The sequence below is a fragment of the Eulemur rufifrons genome, chromosome 29, assembly GCF_041146395.1.
Source record: "Eulemur rufifrons isolate Redbay chromosome 29, OSU_ERuf_1, whole genome shotgun sequence".
Classification (NCBI taxonomy): Eukaryota; Metazoa; Chordata; class Mammalia; order Primates; family Lemuridae; genus Eulemur; species Eulemur rufifrons.
The window spans coordinates 59057698-59081302 of NC_091011.1; the positions used below are offsets into that span (position 1 = coordinate 59057698).

The 23605-nt window shown below is 33.5% G+C and overlaps 1 protein-coding gene across 1 annotated transcript in view; it reads right to left on the reverse strand.

Moving 5' to 3' along the window:
• PTPN12 (protein tyrosine phosphatase non-receptor type 12) overlaps nt 1-23605 on the reverse strand; it is a 93511-nt gene that overhangs the window by 7975 nt on the left and 61931 nt on the right. Inside the window, exons 7-13 of the mRNA XM_069461399.1 lie at nt 22089-22148; nt 20184-20326; nt 14806-14872; nt 12528-12605; nt 12333-12431; nt 6531-6616; nt 2257-3233 (exon numbers count right to left, since the gene is read on the reverse strand). Of these exons, the coding sequence (XP_069317500.1) occupies nt 2257-3233; nt 6531-6616; nt 12333-12431; nt 12528-12605; nt 14806-14872; nt 20184-20326; nt 22089-22148 (1510 nt within the window). The remainder of the gene's footprint in view (nt 1-2256; nt 3234-6530; nt 6617-12332; nt 12432-12527; nt 12606-14805; nt 14873-20183; nt 20327-22088; nt 22149-23605) is intronic.

A 23605-nucleotide genomic window follows, 5' to 3' on the forward strand; every position in this document is an offset into this window, starting at 1 on the left:
GGAAGTTCTGTCAGGCAGTAACTTACACAAAAAATTATTTTAGGTATCAATACAAAATTATTCAGTTATAATCATGCACTGTATAATGAATGCCATTTTAGCCAAAGCAGGACCACAGATACAACAGTAGTCCCATGGGATTATAATACTGCATTTTTACCCTACCTTTTCTGTTTATATATACAAATACTTACCACTGTGTTATAATTGCCTACAGTATTCAATACATTAACATGCTACACAGGTGTATATCCTTGGAGCAACAGACTATCCTACACAACCTAGGTATGGAGTAGCCCACCCATCCCATTTAGGTTTGTGTAAGTATACTCTATAATGGTCACACGATGACAAAATTGCCTGATGCATTTCTTAGAAAATATCCCTATCATTAAGCAACGTATCACTGTAATTCACCAACAAATTCTAAGACAAAAAAAACCCTAATTCTGGTGCCAATGGTTCTACAAGATAAATAATCTACAAAGGAAATAAAAATAATCAACAAGGTATATGTTAACACTTAGCAACACATTAATAGGGCTACTTGTAGTTATGTTGCAGCAAAGAACATTTAAACAGGAAAATCTTCAGTTAACATCAAACCGATAGCATAGTTAGGTAGGGTGAAAAGATATCAGAAATAACATTTGCAGCTATTTTTGCTTTGAAATACAAAACTGAAAGAACCGTAAAGAGCTGGTATATAGCAGAGATGTTTCAACTATCCCTGTACAATATGTTTTACTTTAAAGGAAGCTGTTCTATTATCACCACAAGACTGGTCATATGGCAGTAACTCATAATGAGCATATCATATCATGCACCCTTCCTGCCCTCACTAAATTCTATTTCTAGTAATGGTTTTTTTAAAAAAAAACTTCCTAGGTATAAGACAAATGCCTGATATACTTAAAAAGACCAAAATGAAAATTTCTTGTCCATATACTTTCTTGTATAGTTACAGCTGGGCAGTTATATTTCAAACTCTGAAGTTGAAGAAGAAAAGATACTAATAATTTAAAATTACGTTAAACTGGTAAAGTAATATTTACTACATTGTTATCTTCTAAAGATCCTTCAAACAAAACACAGGAACATCAAGAAAATAAAATTGTGTAATTTAAGAAATTAGCTTAGACTCTCATCTTCTCTACTAGATACATTCTCAAGACAAAAAATACAGTATCTGTGAGCTAGGGAAAATAAAAGCACCATAGTAAGGGTGGCAATATATTGGGTCAGAAATTAAAAAGGACAATCATCTTTTAAGTTCACAGCACTTATTTTGTCTGCACATTATAAATACCAGTCTGTATATACCAATCTGTAATACCAAAATTCGCTGACAGGTAAATGACCATTCATTATCAAAATATCAGTACATAGTTTTCATGTTTATACATCTGCTCTCAACTCTATGGTCTGTTTAAGAAGAAAACCATGATTATTTTTAGCAAAACAAAGCGGAGTTTCAAAGACCAATTTTGTTAAGACTGCTTAAAGAAGAGTCATTAATTAAATAATAGCTTTGATGACTAGATATGTATAACACTACTGAATGAATTAAGCTGCCTATATTCTGCTGAATAGCTTGTAATATTGTTCCTGGGTTAAACTCAGGATTGTAAGCAGCCTTATTTGCAAGCATTTGTGAAGAGAGTTTAAAAAAAAGGTTATTTTGTTGCTATAGGAACAGAAAAAAGATGACTAAAATAGCTATTTATGAGAAACATGGGTGAAATTAAATGGCTAACCAAGCCATTCTATAGTATTTTTGCCGCTGTTACTTTGAGTGATTCTATTTTCCCTAAATTATTTTGAGTTATTCAATCAGATAAATTTTTTTTTTTTTTTAAGAGAAGGGTCTCTTTCTCGCTATATTGCCCAGGCTGGTCTCAAACTCCTGAGCTCAAATAATCCTCCTGCCTCAGCTTCCCAAGTAGCTGGGACTATAGGCATGCACCATCGAGCCCAGCTTAACAGCTATAATACAGAAGAAAAAGAAAAGAAATTTTCTAGTTACAACAATTATGATATTTTGGAAACACAAAACCCAGTAATACAATGTGACCAAATTAAGGTAACAATAACTAAAAGCTTATTTTAAAAAATTAGTATCTGAAACAACTAAATTTATCGTAGGTTCTAGAATGTAGTGTGGAATAAAATATAATGAATTAATATAGCTCAAGTGCTTAAAACAGTGACTGGCACATAGTAAAGATATTTAAGTGTTAGACACTATATTATTACCTTTTCCAGCACCTGAATGTATAGTTCCTGCTATATCATGTCTAGCAATGGACATTGGCAATACTTTCCTAGTAGAAATGCTTTCAGTACTAGTGGCAGCAGAAACTGTGGCACTTGCTGTTGAAATATTAGTTTTATTCTTGGTCACAGCACCATCACAGTTCCTTTCATCTGAGTCTGAGTCATCAGAGTGAAGAGGATTAGTAAAACTCAGGGGTGCTCCGAATAGAGGTGAACTATTATGATGATCCACAAGATCGTGGGTTTCAACTTGTGTTGTAGGGCTTGGTGTTGAACTCACAGTTTTCATAGATTGATAGTGGATATCTGAGGATTTTCCTTCAGATGAATCAGGTATGGGGATGGCATTTTCTGGTCCATGAAATGACCATGTTACATGTCCTTTCTCATCAAGAGGCAAGCAGTCGGGCCTTGGAGGTGTGTCTGAATTCTTCTGTGATTCTTCTGGTGGAGTAACTGGAACTCTGTTTGACTGTGTTGTACTGCAGTCCACACAAGAATTCTGAGGAATATCACCAACTTTTAGATCCCCTGAACTTAAGTCCTGTGTCTTAGAGATTTTATCAATTATGCAAGGTGAAGACGATTTAATTTTAATTGCATGTCCCCTATTCAAAAGTGTGTTCCCATCAAAACTTTTTGGTCCCTCTTGGAGAGGGACCTTCTTAATCTCAAAACTTAGATTTCGCTCCAATTTTTTATCTATCTGTTCAATAGTCGATTCATTTTTCCCTGGAAGTTCTGTTGATTTATTATAGTTTCTGTTGAGGTCTGTTGAATGTTGTTCTGATGAAACCATGTGTAACACTGGCTTTGGATGGTATCTGTCATTGTCCTGCCACACACTAGTGACTGTTGGAAAAGCTGAGGGGGGAGAAGGTGTTAATATGGGTGGCACTGGATGAGGTTCTGGTGGCTGCAGTATTTCTTCTTTAGCATCCCCTTCTACAAGGCAACTGAAAAACAAACATTAAAAAAGGGTATTTTAAGAATGTCTTTTCTTCTGAAAATAAGTTGTTAGATGATAATTATGTAGCCAAACCTATTATATTAAAGGCCATTACAATCTGTGGTTATGAAGAAAAAATTATAATTTTTCAAACTAAGAAGACTTAATGTTATCAAGGTTATACATATACTGCTTAAAAGTGAAATACAAGACTTTTTCCTTTTTCTTTTTTTTGAGACAGGGTCTTGTTCTGTCACTTGGGCTACAGTGCAGTAGCGCAATCATAGTAACCTCAAACTCCTGGGCTCAAGCAATTTTCCTGCCTCAGCCTCCTAAGTAGCTGGGACCACAGGCTCATGACACCACACCCAGCTAATTTTTAAAAATTTTGAGGAGAAGACGGGATCTCACTATGTTGCCAGGCTGGTCTTGAACTCCTGGCCCCAGGCAATCCTCCCACCTTGGACTCCCAAAGTGCTGGGATTATAGGCATGAGCCACCACACCCAGCCCCCAAGTACAACATTTTTAATGAAAAACAGTAGTCCCCTCCCATAGCCCTCCAGTTAGCCAAGGGTATCCACTTTTAACTTTTTTTCACAACTGCTTCTGAGATTTAGCTCCATATTTCAAAATGTTTCCATTGTTATTTCTTGATCTTTCTGTTTCACATGTTCTCTACTGAATTCCTGCTATGGAAGGGTCCTTTTCTCCATCTTTCCAATACTCTTATATTGTAATTTTTGATTAGCTCAATCTTATAACTGTAGATATCATTATTCACACCTATGACACTGTGACTTAACATCTTTTCTTCTGTAACTTCTTGTTTTTCCCTTATGATTGCCTTGGGTTTCTGATGGTTTAGTTCTCTGTATCATCAGTAACTCAGCTCTTTTAACTTTCCTGCAGATCTGTATACCTCCTCTCTCAATAAGGACAAACACATCAGGTAACTACCAATACCACAGACATCCCTCTTAGAAACCTTGAGCCTCCTGCTCCAGTGTGGACCACCAGCCTAGACATCAAAATGACTAAAGCACAACCACATTCTGTCTTCCTCCCAATCCTATTCCTACTTAATATTATTTGATTAGAGAGGCATTAGAAGCAAAAATCAAGTGCATTGTCACTGTCTCTGAAATATTAAATAGATTATGAAAAATTTACTAAGACACACACGCACCCCCTTTTGTGTCTCCACAGTAAATTTATTGACAGCTTATAGAAAGAAATAGCTAATAAGGTATACTTCTGATTCACTGATTTAAGTGAATAAATTATAAAGAATTGTATTAGTTTAACAACAGAAAATGAAATGTGCTATTCAAAATCTACAATATGATTCTTTAAGTATTGATAAATCAAAAGCATTTGGGTGATTAAATCTAATACAACAAACATGAGCCTTCCTCTGAATTCTTTCTCCACTAACACGCATTTTAAACAACCAATTAACTTGTTTACTATAGCTATATGAAAAACAAAGTATACTGTTTTTACTTTTTATCATTCTTAGGATTTTTTAATTTTAATTTCAGTTATATGTGGGAACAATTTACAATAGTTCTAAAACTCATCTCAACTTGGAAGTCACAAGGTACTCTGTGGAACACAATGAAATTCTGGCATTTGACTCCATTGCATAAAGAAGAAAAAAGACAACCTATGCATGTAATATAAAACCACACAGGCATAAAACTTTGAGCACGTATGCCCGATAAAAACCTGTCTTAAGCTGAATGGGTATTTTTCTGTTAATACTCATTTACTACTTCTCTATTATCTTTTTGTTTTTTAAAGAATAACAGGAGTCAAACTTTTGAAAAGGTATAGGAGAAAGGCTTAAAATTCAGAATAGGCTATTCATTGTTTTCCTATAAAATTAGGAAAAGGCTATCACTCTATGTTGTCAGAGGCAGAAGAACATATAAATCATACATATCAGTATAGACTTTGAGAATCGCTATATTGGCTCAATTTCAAAAACCAAATTAAAGATTATTAGGGTAGCAAAAATGTTCCTTAATTTCCTTTAAGGCCAGTAGTTTCTTTTAGGACCCCAGAACTCCTAGGTGGACAGAGAAGTTAGAGAACTAATAGTTTATAAGTTTCAGCTAGCTACCTTCCACAGGAGGCTAAAATGCCGATTTTGGTATATACCAAAGTGGAAATCACTCAGGAAAGAACTACTGGAAGTTCTGTTAGTACGCAGTTAACATCTTAAGTATTTAAATGTTGAGACCTAACCTCAACTATATATGCCTCCTTAGAGAGGCATAGAAAGGTTTTCCAGAGACTATAACGACTACCACATCTTTAAAAAGCTACTACCATAGGTCAAACATGTATGTAGTTATATGCTTTATATACATTATCACTAATTGTTACAATGTCGAAAAGTAGTACTGTATCTCAATACAATGAGGTAAAGAATTTTCAGAGAAGCTTGTCCAAGTTCATTCAACTGGTAAATACTGAAGTTAAAATTTGAAATAAGATCTACCAATGTAAAAGCCTCTTTATACAAGAGTATTCTGCCTCTTTCCATACTCAGAAATATTCCTTCATGGGCAGTTAGAATCTTGTATGGTCAAAATGGGAACAAATTGCTCCTATGAAGTTCAGGGATTGTGACCAAACCTTTACTTATTGAGGAAAGTTGTAGACTTTTTCTTTTGTAAAGAGGAATGATCTCATTAGGGTGATCTCTTGGCATTAGTAACTCAAAGCCAAGACCCAACCCTAACCATCTCACCCAACTTTAGACAACTTCCACCAAACTTTTCAGGGGGAAAGAAAAGAAAGAGAAGGGAAGGGGGAAAAGAGGACAGAAATATATATAATTTTAACCATTATACATAAGCGTGGTATGAAAGCAAGAAAAACAGTAATAAACCCATCTTTGCTAGCAATATAATTAAACATCTTCACATAATTTCTTCAACATGCATACAATTTTTGGCAACCATATTACTTATTCAGTCATCATGAGAAAATGAAAATCTTTAGAATAACTAAAATTTTAGTTATACCATGTACCAAAACATGAGCTATAGTCAATTCATGGTCGTGTTCACTGTTCTGGTACAGAGTACTATTAAAATTTCATCCAAAATGAAATAAAAATTTTAGGTCACCAGTAACAAATCAGTTGCCATACATATACTATAACCTAAACAAAAGACCAATAATAAAAGTTATAAAAGTAACTTAGAAATATTCAGAATTTGTCATTTTAGTTAACAATGAGTAAAAATAAAAGTAACCTTTCAAAGATAATTTTCAAAGGTATACAATACCTGCGGGTCCTTGGTGGTTTTGGAGGAGGAGATTCTTGTTTATCAGGATCTATGGAGCTGACTATATTTTCAGTGTTAATTTCATTCTGCCAAGGGGAAAAAAATGCTTCACTAAAGTTAGGAGAAAAATAATTTTCCTTCCTCATATTTCAAGTAATTGTTTCTGGGCTTTTCAATTTTGAAAACAATGCCAATTTTGCCAACTTAAAAAAAAACATGAGTCCTATACTTTGGATCCATATTTTAGCCCAAAGAGCCAAACTTCAATGAGAAAGATTTATATCAAAAACCAGCCCATCACCAGTTACTGAAAGATCAAGTGTGTACAGCAACATTTCAACACATTTCAAGTGCCACTGTAAAGAAACAGATTTCCCAAGAAAATAAATATCAAAGAAGGTAGTTTTCCCCCCACCAATTCCCCCATCCAAGGATCACTGCCACTAGAAACCTGACACGTGCAGAGAGGGAAAAAAGCCAACGAAATAAGGCTTATATCCTTTACCTTTCCAAACCTGTTTTGGACTACCCCACTGTGATTCCCCATTACTACTTAGTACTTTTAAGCTGGTCCTAGGATTCATTTTAATCATTCTTTGCCCCACCCTCCCTGCCACCATGTGGAGAGCCCTCCTCCTTTAAAGAATACAGCCCCTATTATCACTGACTAGCCAAACAGACCCCAGAAAGGCAGGGAGAGCCCATCCAGGGATATCCTTGGTTCTTGCTGGTCACAAGGACCAATGACATCATTAACAACATTGATGTTCCAGATCAATACAAGTGTAAGAATCTTAGGTTTAGGATTGTGAATGGAGGAGCTGTGAAATTAAAATATTGCCTTGAATCAGTTTCATTCTCAAAGCACTTCAATATTTATCCAGCTAGGCTATGTTAATTCTGGGGCAGAAGGCAGGAATGCTTTTCATCCTTGCCTACATCTCAGATATTAATAATTCTAGAAAAAAGCCATCTTTACATATACTATCAATTAAGTAACTCTCAAACTGTAGTTGCATTTTGTTTTGTAGTTGTTGTTTTCTTAATCAAAAGGCATTTCTACCATGCCCATCACAGCAGCTTATCTTTATAACTGTTACTTCAAGTATTTCCAAGTAAAAAATAAATAAAGATCTCAACTTCCCAGTAATTTTAAGTGCACCTGTCTCCTGATAATGGATTAGAAGACTTTTCTACATCTAATTATCTGATCAGGAACAACAGAATTACGCCATAAGACTGAAAACTTTCATCCTTAATTAAAGACACCTACCATAATAGAGGCCATTTGTTGCAGGGATAGCTACCTACTATAGGTAGGGTGACCACGTAATTTATTGTCCAAATCATGACTCTTTTACAAATGAAAAGGGAACACTATTAATTACTACACCCAGACAACAACTATAAACTGGTACTGCCTTACACAAATCAGGACTTTTGGTCAACAAAGTTTTAAATCCTCAGGCTCCACCAGAATTTACAGACTCTGCATCATAAGGATGCCTGACATATTACTGATCATTTGTTTATCATTTCTATTAATCATAACCATACTCTGACGATAACACTCATTAATATTTTGTACCAAAATGTGTAAATATTTGCATTAAGTAGGTTAAATAAAAATTAAAGGTGAACCATATGAAACCACTTCTATTGAACTGTTTCTAATCTACAAAATGGCAATTTTTGTAGTAAAACATAAATAGCCTCGTGTCATGTCAACTTAGGTCTTGCTGCCAAGTGAGTATAATATCAAACTCACAGAAACAAACAAACAAAAAAACTATGTTTTTAGGACATTTTGGATTTTGGAACTTCAGGTAAGGCATTGTGGACCTATATGTGAAATACACTGAACAAAGTCAACGATGGAGAGAATACAAAATGTAAAGGACATGGTATTTAACTTCAAAAAGTATACAGTCTGGTAATATCCCCAAACAAAAAAATAAAAGGGTAATATGAAGCACCAAAGTGGTATAATCAGTGCTACAAAGCTATGAAATCAAAGATGTTACAGTTGAGAATATTAACACTATACCTGAGAAATATTAAGAAGTTGAGAATATTAAGGTAGAATGTACAACGCCATTGAGAATAAGTTTTTGACCAAAAAAGAATGGAGTTGAGATAGGGTGACCAAGTGGTGAGTGGTGGAGTAACAACAGAGAAAGTAAGGGCATTTGTAGGCAAGTGGTTATATGTGACAAAGTAAAGAAGGTGTCATGAAGGATTCCTCATTCTAGGTGAATAAGAGAATGACAGAGTCATTAACAGAAAGAGCCAGAAGTGAACTTCTAGGGGAGATGAGCACGTTGAGTTTCATCTGATGAAAAGAATCAACGTGGCAATGCAGAACTGCAACTCAGTAGAGTCACTGCCCAAATGGCATGAACAAAACCTCCTAGTCGCTGGACTTCACAATAGAACAATGTTCTTGGAATTCCTAGTATTTACTCACAATAATGTTTCCTATACTCTTATATCTTCTGACCCTCTTTTATTACCTATAATTTTTTTTTTTTTTTTTTTTTGAGTCAGGGTCTCATTCTGTTGCCAGGGCTAGAGTGTAGAGGTGCATCATCATAGCCTACTGCAACCTCAAATTCCTGGGCTCAAGAGATCCCCGTGAATCAGCCTCCTGAAGCAGCTGGGACTACAGGAGCATGCCACCAGACCTGTTTTTGTTTTCTTATTTTATTTTTATTTTTTAATTTGTAGAGATGGCGTCTTGCTATGTTGCTCAGGCTTGTCTCAAATTCCTGGGCTCAAGCAATCCTCCTAAAGTGCTAGGGCTATAGGCGTAAGCCACTGAGCTCTGCTTACCTACAATTTTTGAGTCCACATTTGTCCTAATGTATATAGCTCTCTCTTAGCTGCTTCTATTACCAGTTGAAGCTATCACCAACTTTTGAAATTGAAACGAACCTTAGAAATTATATAATCTACTGGAGATTTGGTACCAGTGTATTCTTTTATTTTAAGCAGAGCTTGCTAAAGTTATTTTGTGTACTAATATTTTCCATATAAAAAGCCACAAAAGAAAAAAACCCACAACCTAATTATCAAATATTTAAGGATATATTATCAGCTGTAGGACAAAATAAATATTAAAATAGGGTGCTTTAAAAGTAGAAAAAAATTACATTTGAGGAAAAAATATTCAGAATTTAATATCACATCTAAAATGTATAACATAACAGAAAAACCATACACGAACTATTATTTTTATTACTAAATCATTCAAGAATTGAAAATCTTGGTGTTGACAGCACCAGTACTGGTGTCTTTTATATACAAAAGCCTAGAAGTTCAAGGTTACAGTGAGCTATGACCACATTACTGTACTCCAGTTTGGGTGACAAAGTGTGAAACCCTATCCCTTAAAAAAAAATAGTTCTATGAAATAATTCTGGAACATAAAGCATTTAAAAAAAACTTTTACCTCTGAAATAAGTTTGTTAGAGAAATTATAAATGGAGATTTCTTTACTGTTTCTTAAAGCACAGCTTCTAAATGATAAGTATGTATTTCAAATCATTTCACTCAACCACACAGTTCTAAGATGATTTTCCCCAATTTTTTAAATTCCACATTTTCTCTAACTGGGATTTATGGTCTGCAACCATATACAGCCATACTATAAAAACAGTCATCTATATTTAAAAGTTCCCAGAAAACAAGATTTCTTAAGAGAAAAATATTAAAAAGTTATTTAGAATGATAATCCATCTTTTCTATACCTATCCATTTGTCCTATTTTTTAATCCATCCATCCATGGAGACAGATATATATCTCTCAAACATTTAGTGTGTTTCTACTATGTATCAGGCAATGAGATGAAAAAGTAGGTTTGAAGTAACCACTTATCTGCTATTGGGTATTATTTCATCTCATCTCATCTAAAGGATGACTTTTTTCTTGTATTCTTTAGTCATTTGTAAAGCTCTGACCTATTAGAAGCAGCCTACGACAGAATTATAATCCCAGTGTGGATTTCAGGTTGTAAAAAAGGATTAACTCATGAAATAAAATCTTAAAATGATCAGGTAATGGGAAAACGAAGATAAAAGAGTGATGCGATATTTGTCGCACATTTCCTGGAGATTATCTAAATATAGTTAAAAGCTTTAAAAAATACAACACTGAATACTTCAATAAAAGAATCTTCTATACATTTTTAAAATGTAATGCTCCTATATATTAAAGGAACCAGTGGTCTAAAAACATTTATATTTCTAAGTAGAAGATCCTCAGCTTTGAAATTAATCTTGCATTTATGGAAGCAAATAGAAATATTTTCAATTAAAGTTTAAAGAAAAGTATATAGCCTATTCAGCTTTTTGAAATATTAAGTATCTCAATTTAGATAAAATTATACAAAATAACAGACATTCTATTGTATATTATAAAATATTTGGCTAGATTCAGAAGAAGTTATAACAGGATTTAATCAAATTAAAGGGAAAAAGAGATGGCAATGTAGGAGGCCTACTTGCATAATTCCTGTTAATTAAGGAATAATAATGAGGTCACATACATAAATCTTAAAAACTTGAAATTGTCACTTGGCTAATTTAGAAAACACACAGTTCCTAAAACTCTTGGACTGACATTAGATTATCTTAACATACTGACTTCAGCATTTGGTAACAAATCTCTCATTTGGAACACCAAAAAATTGCAAACAAATATCCTGGGAGACTGATAAAACCATTTAAGGGGGAAAAAGGAAAACAAAGGTTATAAAATTTGTGACTCATTTCCTCATACTTGGTGTATCATGTGGTAGTTATTGTAGGTTAAATGATAAAGATGTAAAAAAAAAAATTCTACTAAAAAAACAGCTCAGCACCTTCAGGGACAAGGAGATTACATATAAAAAAGAAACAAGAGACCTGGTTAGAAAATAGAGGCAGAAATAAGAACACTTTGAAAATACAGTATTTTTATCAAGTCAAGCTTGAACATCCAATAAGATTTAAATGATCTAAGATGACATTCAACTACAACATAATAAAAAGGGACTTAATCGTAATCCTATAATTCTGGTTAATTAAAAAGTATATTACACAAATAACTACAACTACAACCTTATACTATCATGACCAAGAACAAAATAAAATTCAAGTACAATCAACTTACAATTACTTAAGTGGGAGTGGAAGGAAAGAGCAAAGAGAAGAATACAGTTAATTTTTAATTTTTTTTAATTTTTTTTTTTTTTTGAGACAGAGTCTCACTCTGTCACCTGAGCTCGAGTGCTGTGGCGTTAGCCTAGCTCACTGCAACTGCAAACTCCTGAGCTCAAGCAATCCTCCTGCCCCAGCCTCCAGAGTAGCTGGGACATGCCCAGCTAATTTTTTCTATTTTTAGTAGAGACCAGGTCTCACTCTTGCTCAGGATGGTCTCGAACTCCTGACCTCAAGCGATCTTCCTGCCTTGGCTCCCCAGAGTGCTAGAATTACAGGTGTGAGCCACTGTGCCCAGCTTGTAGTTAAGTTTTTAGAAAATAATCTATACTTGAAACAATAATGAATTGTATGATTTTTGACATAGGATCTTTCTACTCTTATTTTATTTAGAATATTATTTAACTTATATTGGAGTCATTAAATATCTATCATAACAGAAATACAGACAAGAAAATGAGTTAACAAAATCCAGGTTAAGTAAAAATAACTGTCTTGTAGAGTCTCCTGTTAGATAAAACACAAGATGACAATTAAAAGCTAAATGTTACCTCTTGGTAAAAAGTAAAAGCTTACTAAAATTAATAGGCCAAGAACACCTACCACTCCATCAGCAATTTTCTGGGCTCCGTGAATTTCATACAGTTGTAGCTGTTTTTCGAACAGCTGGGCAATAGCTCTATGAACAAGCTCATACTGTTCCTATTAGGGAAATGAATGATAAACAAGGGAAAAGACAATTTTAAAAGCAAGAAGGCATTTATAAAAATATAGTTTATAAAGTGAAATAAACTATACCTTTGTTTGTACTGCAGAATGCCTTTGTGTTCTCATTTCTTGTATTAAGTTAAATACATTAAATTCCTCTGGTATTTTCTAAAACAAAGAATATATAAACTTTGGACATTTATTCAGAAAACAGTAAAATAGTCTTCAACTTTTCTTATAAAACTTATATACATGCTGGTTTATTACAAACATTTACTGAGCACTACCTACCACATATCAGACTCTGTGCTTGGCATTGTGGATACATAGCTAATCTTGACCCTCAGCAGTCATGCTGGGGAGCCAGATGTGTGAACAAATAAATATCCAGCCAAAGCATAAGTGCAGTGTAGTGGGAATAAAGAGGCTATAACTGACTGACAATTTAGTTGAATATTAAAAGAAGACTATCCCATAAAAAGTGAAGGAAATATACATAGGCAAAGCAGACTGAATGTTTAATCTATTTGGCATTGAGAAGTCTGATGTGGATAAAGCCAGTAGTACTGGCTATGTAAGGACCAGCTAAAAGAGCTAGGTAAAAATACAGAGCCCTGAGCTCCATCTTGGAGGACTGGTTGTGAAAGATCCTAGATGATTCTTTTGTACATTTGAAATTGGGACTGTTGCAATAGGCAACCTTGACTTAAGATGTGATAGTCAACCAACTTTTGTATCAGGGAAGATGACAGTCTGAAAGAGAGAAACTGGTGGAAGTTTAATGAAGAGGAATTACTAGAATTGTGATCAGCAAGAGTATCTTGGAGTGCTGAAGAAGATGGAAGAGTTGAGAGTTATTCCCAGGTTTATAGCTTAGGAGTCTATATACATCAAAAGATTTTTCACATCAACATTAACCTAAGGCACAAGGTTATATTTATATTAAGCCTAATTCAATTAAATGGGGATTATGTTCAAAATACACAACTTTTAAAATGACCAGATGTTTACTTTGTTTGCTGTCATTAAGTGCCTCTTCCCATTCCAATTTTTTTTTTTTTTTTTTTTTTGAGACAAGAGTCTCACTCTGTTGCCAGGGTTAGAGTGCCATGGCTTCAGCCTAGTTCACAGCAACCTCAGACTCCTGGGCTTAAGGAATCCTACCACCTCAGCCTCCCAAGTAGCTGGGACTACAGGCATGTACCACTATGCCCAGTTAATTTTTTATATAGATATATATTTTTTTAGTTGTGCAGCTAATTTCTTTCTATTTTTTTAGTAGAGACGGGGTCTCACTCTTGCTCACGCCGGTCTCAAACTCCTGAGTTCAAGCGATCCCCCCACCTCGGCCTCCCAGAGTGCTAGGACCACAGGCGTGAGCCACCACGCCCAGCCCCCATTCCAATTTTAATTTTTGATGTTTATGTTAAAATGTGATAGAATCCTAGTTAAATTTCATTCACTTAAACATGTTCATTTGGGTATTAGGAGAGGATGATAGTTTTTGAGGAATACAAAAATAAAATTTAACACCAGAGAGCTTTTTAAGGAATTGTTTAAAAACTTCCCAATGCATACAAAATGAAAATATTACAGAACTAGGAAAAGAACTAAATATATATACAATGAGGAGACTGGTGTTTTTCAAATTTATAATGAGGGCTGAAATTTATCTTTGTATCTTCCATAGACCAAACACAATTTCTTCGAAACAGCAGTGATAGATACAACAATCCAAACAATAGCAACAGTAATAAGAACTATACTAACAATGTACAAAGCACTTGCTACATGCCACACATAGTTCTGAAGAATTTAACAGAGTTTCATTTATTTAATTCTTACCCATTATTACTATTATGATCCCCATTTTCTCATGAAAAAAATTGAGGCATAATGGCATTAGTACTGTGACCAAGATCCACCCACAGCTAGTAAATTGACAGAGCAAGAATTTTAAACTGAACAGTTTGGCTCCAGAGTCAGCATTCTTCAACCACTATACTATAATGTCTCTAGGAGGCATAAACATTTACTGAATGGAATACACTTATACCTAGAATAAATATAAAAGGCAACGAGAATTCTGTATTGCAAAAGTCAATGTACAGTTTGCATCCCTACTGCAGGTATTCATTCACCTAGAACAATACTCTTACCGTCTGCCCAGCGCATTATATCAAGGTAGTATGCAGAATTTATATCTTTTCACTACCTTTTCTTTACACCTTCTTACATAGTAAAACTACTTCAGAAAAAAGTAACATGTGAAACAAAATATATATTTAATATGTACTTAATTTACTGCAATTGATCATAAAGTCATAACAGATCACTGGATAAAATGCTACATAAAAATTATTCTTACCCCAGCTTTTAGTAAATTCCACGTATAATCTATGGCACAAATGGCACCTGTTCTTCCACAGCCTGCACTACGGATATAAAGTTTGAAAAAAAAGTTTAATTTTTGTGATAAAAGAAATACAAATGTGGATGGACATGTTAATATTCAGAAACAAAAAATCATTGAAAAAATTTGACAATATTCTACTTATTTATTAAACAAACTACAACTTAAAGTGTGTGCATGACAACATCCTTCATGTTAGTTTTTTACAGTAGTATCCCCTTATTCACAGGGAATATGCCCAAGATCCTCAGTGGATGCCTGAAACTGTGAATAATATTGAATCTTATATATACTATGTTTTTTCTGAGACATACATACCTAAGACTAAGTTCAATTCATAAATTAGGCACAGTAAGAGATTAACAACAATAACTAATAATAAAATAGAACAATTATAACAATATGCCAGTACTACTATTCTTGTGCTTTGGGGCCCTATATGAGCCGGGAACCTGCAGTCTTCTGATTTCAAGATTGTTCTTTTTTAAGCACCAAAGGAGGCAAGAAAAGCTTCATCTTTCTCTGCCTCACCCCTTTTAATAAAAGGATTTGTTCTGTAAAATTTGGATTCAGTCAAAACGCCGCAGTCAAGGATCCAGAAGGCCACATGCGGCCCCAAGGCTGCAAGTCCTCCACCCCTTTGAAATCACTGGTAACGGAAATTGAGGAAACTAAAACCTCGGATAAGGGGGACTACTGTCTATCTTTGTGAAATTTAATTTAAGGAACTTCCAAGAGTGACTCATAGAATACCTATGAGCCTTCAGTTTGGAAGTCTAATTCTACCTCAGAAAACTTTGACTAGCTAATAACATCTTGCAGAGATAAATTTATTCTATGTTCAAGATGACTCGTGTGTTCTAGACCAGAGGAAGAAGAAGAGACACTACATCATTTCAATCTGCAAAAAGATAAAGAATGCTACAAGCCCTAGAAATTGGATTGAGCACCAGCAGTGACTTCACTAAGAGAACAAAGACAACTGATGCAGTCTCATCTCCTAAACAATGAATGGGAAGCTGGAGAATGTACTGTAAAAAAAATACCACAGGTTTTTCACTTTAAAACATGACAAAAATACTTTTAAAAAACTGATTCTCAACTAGAGGAAGTCATATATGCCTTAAGATTAAGCATTGCCATGACTAATTAAAAGATGTAACTGACATCACCAGAATAATTTTTGGCAGAAAAAAAGTTGTGTATCATTTTAATGCACAATTTTGAAACTTTTCAAAGTACCAGTAATTTGTTAAGTATGTAATCTAAAAATTCCTGATAAAATTACATTATAAGCAACCTAGTATGACTTTTAAAAGCTCTTAATAATAAACACCAATAATATTAATTTTTAGCTGTTCATACATTTCTGAATTCCATGTATTGAAATATTTCTAGAATTTAAGAGTTACTAGGACTAAATGATATATATTTAAAATTTGATAGTTAAAAGTATGATGTTACAAAGACATAAACAACCACATCAGTGAAACACAACAGAAAATTCAGAAACAGATCTCAGTATATGTATGTATTTATTACATAATGGTGAATTCTCCAAAGAGGAAAGATTAGACTGTTCAATAAATGGTACAGGGAATCACTACCAATGAAGAGCAAAAATTAGATTCTTACCTCATACCTTAACAATGACAAATATGCCATGTGTATTAAAGATATAATGTTGAAAACGAAATCTATAGAAGTACTTAGAAATAGGCAAAATTTTTACACTATTCTGTTAGAGAAAGACTTTCTAAGCATATCTCAATGAACAGAAACCATAAATGAAGAGATTCACAAATCTGACTACATGACAACGTAAAACTTATGTATGCCAAAACATAGGCAGAAGACATGAATAACTACGGTATTAACAACATGATTAAAGGTTAGTATACTCAATATATAAATATATAAAAATAACTTGCATAAATATTAAAAGATAAATGCCTGTTATAATAGGCAAAATATACAAACAATTACTTCACAAAAGATGTAAATGACCAAGAAAAAAAAAACTTGCCTGTCATATAGGTATTGCTAAAAAGCAAACAAAAAGATAACACATTATTGGGGAAGATATAGAGAAACAAGCACTCTCCCATACTCCCATTGGTAGGATTAATTGCCATCCATTTTATGGATAACAAATTTTAAAATATGTATTAAAAGGAAGAAAAGTGTATGTCCTTTGACCTAGAAATTCCACTTCTAGATATTTATCCTAATAAAATAACTGCAGATGTGCTCAAAGATTTAACCATAAGACTGGCAACTAAAGTAAACTAAAAACAAAAATATTGACTGGCCACTTAGCATTTAAGTTGTTATTTAATATAGCTCAAAAAGGAAGGAAGGAAGAAGTAATAAATTAAAAGGCAAAGAATGAAGGTTAAATATATAGTACAGTTAAAATGCATTATAAAAGAATACTTATGCAATCTGGAAAGACATATAGTAAATGGGGAAACATTCTTTGAAAAAATACTATACATATACATACACACACTAAAAGGACACATTTTAAAGTTTTAACAATGGTTATCTCTAGCAGAACTGGTGGAAGGAAAAAGAATTTCCTTCCTTTTAAAGATTTCCATCTTTTATGGATGTGTTTTCTAAATCATTAGTTAACATACTGTTTTGGTTGTTTAAAAACATTAAATGGTCAATTTACTTTTTAATGGAAAACCTTAGTGAAATGGATATACAATAGAACAGGAAATAATTTCAACGAACTTGTAAAAAAGTCAAGTCAAATTAATTTATCTTTTAATTCCACAATTAAATAGATTTTTTTTTCTTTTTAACCAGTCAACTACTTAATTAAATGGTTAAATACTGAATTAACTACAGAAAAAATTGCTTTAATTAACCAAGTTGTTAACTGATTCCCACATTCCAACAGCAAGTAACTTTCCTTCTTACTTCACTAATTATAGGCATTGCAAATCAGACCAACTGGATAAGAAAACTATCTTCAGTGCTTCATCTTGACTAAAGAAAAAAAATCCTTTAACTATTTCAGTAATTAACAGTAAATCTTAAGTCTGAAAAAACTTCCTTTTTTTTTTTTTTTTTGAGACAGGGTCTTGTTTTATTCCCCAGGTTGGAGTACAGTGGTATGATCATAACTCACTGCAGCCTCGAACTCCTGGCTGGGCTCAAGTAATCCTTCCACCTCAGACTCCAAGTAGCCGGGACTACAGGTACATGCCACCACGCCTGGCTAATTATTAAAATTTTGTAGCAGTGGGGTCTCACTATGTTCTCCAGGCTGGTCTTGAACTCCTGGCCTCAAGTGATCCTTCTGCCTCGGCCTCCCAAAGTGCTGGGATTTCAGGCCTAAGGCACCATGACAGGCTCATTTATTTTTAATGATAAATGTGGATGCAGATAACATGTCAGTTAGAGAGATAAACTGATAGCAGTCTTATGAAATAAAAAAGTACTAAGATTGTAAGGCCTTTAGAAGAATCTAATGCAAACTAAAATTAAGAATAGAAAAATCACCTTAGGATTCAAGTAGCTTTTACTATTTAGAAACCCATACATTAACCTATCTAACGAAATTTCAAAAATTAGGTTTCAAAATACCCTATATCACCCATATTATAATGACACCTATATACTAAACCTACTGCAAACATTTAATATTTTCTTGACTAATTCAATTTTATGTTATTCATTTTAAAAGGGCATTTTCCATAACATTCCTAATTCCATAATAGAAATTTAGCTTAAAAAAAGCAAAACCATGTGACTACTATATTTTATCTTTGTTTAGTTACACTGCTTAGTATCTTTCCTTAAGTATGTATTTCCTTATTGAGTTTCTTGAATACTCACTCTATTTAAAAAAAAAAAAAAAAAAGAGCCAATACTTTTTTAAAAGCTTTCTAAAAAGAGAGCAACAATGAGTTCTATGAGCAGAGCCATAGGTTATAATCCAGAAGCCACTTGGTATACAGAGGTTGTCAGATGAGGCAGGGAACAAAGAATTGTCAACATATAAGGATCCAAGAGTTATACAGATGCTTATGATCTATCGGCCATAACAGGCATTCTTAATTTCCCTGACCTGACCAAAAAATGTAAGGACTTTTTCCTCCCAACTGGAACATTTTTTGCTCTTTATTATTAAGAGGATTGAGTAGTAGCTTGATAGTTGGAGAAATGGCCAGATAACAGAAACAGCTTTCTGTTAAGAACAGTTGGTTATCTAAAACTGACTTATCTTAGAGAAAATATATTATAGAATTAACCCCCCTCTTGGAATCTAAAATTAAATATCCCTCTCCCCAAGAATTAATATTCTCATATTCATTCCCCCAAAAGTTAAAGGCAGGGTTGCCATGAATTCTTACATGTCCAAATGACTAATTTTGCAAAACCTAATTGAGCTTCGAACATTATTTGAATAAATAAACGATTTCTATAGAGCAAGTTAAAGTAGATGCATCTATACTTAGTACTTTCATTTTCACAGACTGTTTGAACATCAGTAATCATTTAGTCTTATATAATATGTATAATGAGGTAATCTGCTATAAAACATAATTTGATTAAAATGGCTAGTAAATGTGTATTAATGTTACCTTACTACAATGTAAGAGTGCTAGCTTCCTATCAGTAGCTATAAATAATATAATTTCATGATATGACAGGAAGTGGTGCAAATGTGAAAACTGATGCTCCTCAGGAATGGAAACGGGACTGAGTTTTTCATCAATTCTAAAACATACTTTAATCTATATCGTAACAGCTCTGAAACTGGTATATAGCTTACCATCAATGGCTTCTTACAAATGACATTTCCCTTAAAAGTGGCAATGATTGTCCATTCTTAATGTATATAAAATAAGTGTCTTAGAATTGATAGTAACTTAGATCAGTAAGACCTATATATGTATATCCATATACATTTTAAAAATCTCATGTCAATGTTTATAAGGTATGAAAATTGCTTGGTCATTATTTCAGGGAAGTTGGTTAAAAGAAAATATTACTATATTGACTTTAAAAAGTAGAGTATGATGGGCATCTATGAGACTATATGCTCTAGTTGGTGAATAATAAAGAGTATGCATCGCTTTCTGTCATATGAATACCATTTCAAATAGATGATCTTACGACTTAATGTAACATTACTCTAAATAGTCTGTCAACCAGCTGAGACTACATCAATTTAAAAGGTCTCAGTCTCAAATATACTACATATCAAGACCAGGAGAAATTCAGGATTACTTTCATATTAATGCAGAAATAAAACCTTATTTAACATTAAACAAAAAATATAGTATTTCTATGTTTGGGAAATTCTTTTGTACCTGCAATGAATACAAATAGGCACATCTTCATGTTCCTGATATTTCCTCATTAAGCTTATCATGTCCAGAATAGAATCAAATGATGAAGGAACATCATGGTCTGGCCAGTTCACATAATGAAACTGATACAGCCTACGAGATTCCTTCAAGAAAAACAGAAATTCAACAATTATGAAAATACATTTGCAAACTTTAAAGTTGCATATCTCAATTACCATTTCTAAGCTATCTCTGTGTGATATTTAGCATTGCTTACAAAGAAAAAGAAAGAAAACCCTACACTTTGTGACTGCTTACCACATGCCAAGTATGATCTAAAGGCTTCAAAAGTAATAACATATTTAATCCTGATGAGAAAAGTACTGTTAATACTATCTATCCTAATTTTATAGATAAGCAAATTAAGACAGAAAGACAAAATGACCTGCCTAAAGTTTCATAGGAAGTGACAAATGTGGGATCTAAACCTAGCAGTCTTACCTCTAAAATGTACACCTTAATCATTATACTATATATACTATTTAATCGACACGATTGATTAAATGGATGAACAATATCCCATAAGCATTATGTTAGAATTTATTATAATTAGTGTAATAGACTATTAAACTGAAAAAGAACTTAGAAACAAACCTGCCCAATCCACTTGTCTTATTAGATATCAGTGGTTCTCAAAGCATGGTCTGGGTATTCTGACTCTTTGGTGGGGGGAGGGGAGCCAATAGTTTTAAATAATCTTCATAATAATACTAAGTGTTATTTGCCTTTTTCTTTCACAGCTAATGGTATGTATGCTTGTGTATTCATGTTTTTTAAAAATTTTGAATTTAGTATATACTGAAAGATATAACCCACATAAACAAAAGCTTTTTGGGATCCTCCATAATTTTTAAGAATGTAAAGGAATCTTGATGTCAAAATATTTTGAGAACGATTATTCTAGGTGTTTAACAGAAAGAGCAGTGCTTGGAATCTAGGCAAAACTGTATTCAAATTCTACTTTTGCCATTTATTGAATAACTTTAGGTAAGCTATTTAACTTCTCAAAGCCTCTGTATCTTCATCTATGTGAAATGGAATTAACAGTATCTGCTATTATGAAGTTAGGAGGATTGAGATGCCTGATACACTACAGAAATTCAATAAAGAACTTATTATTACCATAAATTAAAAAAACAGTAACCAAAGCATAATAAATGACTCATCTAAAGAGACATGATTAGTAAAGTCAGGGGGCAGTGAGAGTACTGGAACTGTCTGCTCATCAACAAGAAGGCAGCAAGTTGTCGGTATGTTTACAAATGCATGAGTTTGAGAAGAATGATATACTTCTTGACCAAGATGAATTACTTATAATGGCTTAAAAATTAAGATATTAAAATAGAGAGATGAGGAAGAAATTGACAGGCATTCTTTTAATGTCCATCCAATTTTTCTTTGATTCTTTCCTAGAGACATTATCATTTTATATAGTTCTGAGACACTGAAATCAAGGACCTCAAGTATAAACAATATATATCTAAAGGGAGACCTAGCTTTGATGGTAATTTGTCTTTACAAAATTGTAAAGTAGTAAAAGAGGGTAATAATTATGTAAAAAAAAGTAATAATCTGCTTACTGCAATAAGAGAAAAATATTTGTAACAAAGAAGGCATAACTATTCCAAAAATAGTAAATTTAATTTAGGAATAGCTGTTCTAAGAAATAATTTATATTACCTTAATATATATAATTTGATAAGCATAAGTCTCAAGATACTGAATAAAACCTAACAACTCTGATATTCTTCATTATTTTACATAACTAAAAAAATTTCCTTAACTATGTTAAATAAGATAATATACTATATATCTTCTCCTTGAAAACAATTCTTAAGAGACTGTTTCTGAATGGGAAGTACCTACATTTTGAAATTCAAGTAAGAGTGTCCTAATGAAGTAGTCTGTTCTTGCTTGTTCATCCTCCTAAATAAAGAGAAACACTTGTGAGTCAGTGAAAACATTAAAACAAAACCACAGACATATCAAAACAAACAAAATGCTTGCATCGAAGTCCACAATATAAATTTTTTTTTTTTTTGGGGAGGAGACAGAGTCTCACTCTGTTGCCTGGGCTAGAGTGCCGTGGCATCAGCCTAGCTCACAGCAACCTCAAACTCCTGGGCTCAAGCAATCCTCCTGCCTCAGCCTCCCGAGTAGCTAGGACTACAGGCATGCACCACCATGCCCGGCTAATTTTTTCTACATATTTTTAGTTGGCCAGATAATTTCTTTCTATTTTTAGTAGAGATGGGGTCTCGCTCTCGTTCAGGCTGGTCTCGAACTCCTGACCTCGAACTCCTGCCCTCAAGTGATCCACCCGCCTAGGCCTTCCAATGTGCGAGGATTACAGGTGTGAGCCACCATGCCCGGCCCCACAATATAAAATTAACCTTTAAAATTCCAGATGTACTTGATAATTACAAAAACAACCATTTTAAGTCATCAGTTTGCTTAAGGTGATAGATATGCTAATTACCCTGATTTGATCATTCTCCATTGTACACTGGAGAGCAAAATATCACACTGTATCCAATAAATATGTATTATTGTGTCAATTAAAATAATAGTAATAATAAAAGAGCTAGCAAGCCTTGAAAAGACATGGTAGAACCTCAAGTGCATATTACTAAGTGAAAGAAACCAATCTGAAAAGGCTACATACTCTATGACTCCAACTATGTAACGTTCGGGAAAAGGCAAAACTATGGAGACTGTAAAAAGATCAATGGTTGCCAGGGTTTGGAGAGGTGAGGGGAAGGGATGAACAAGTAGAACACAGAATTTTTAGGGCAATGACGCTACTCTGTATGATACTACAAAGTGGATACACTTTGTTATACATTTGTCTAAATCCATAGAATGTAAAATACCAATAAACCCTAATGTAAACTATTGAACTCTGGGTAATAAAGATGTTTTCATGCAGGTTCATCAATTGTAACAAAGGGACGACTCTGGTGGAGAATGCTGATAATAGGGGAGACTACACATGTTTGGGGGCAGGAAGTATAAGGGAAATCTCTGTAGCTTCCTGTCAATTTTATTACCTAAAACTACTCTTAAAAAAATAAAGTCTTAAAAGTCTTCTACCAAATATACCAAAGCAATACAAACAAACAAGAAACAGTGAAGTTGGAAATCAAAGAATGTTTTCTGTTATACTAAGAAACCTGAAAAAAAATGTTTATTAAAAAGCTTGTATAGACAGTAAAAATAAAAAAGGCATCAATTTGTTTATCTAAGTTTCTTTACAGTATTTTTTTTAAAAGACAGAAGTGTCCAGTTAACCAATTACTTAGTCAGGAGTCTATTGTCCAATAAAAGATTTGCAAAGTAGTAATCATCTCCAGAATCATGTAATAGAAATAATACAAACAGAA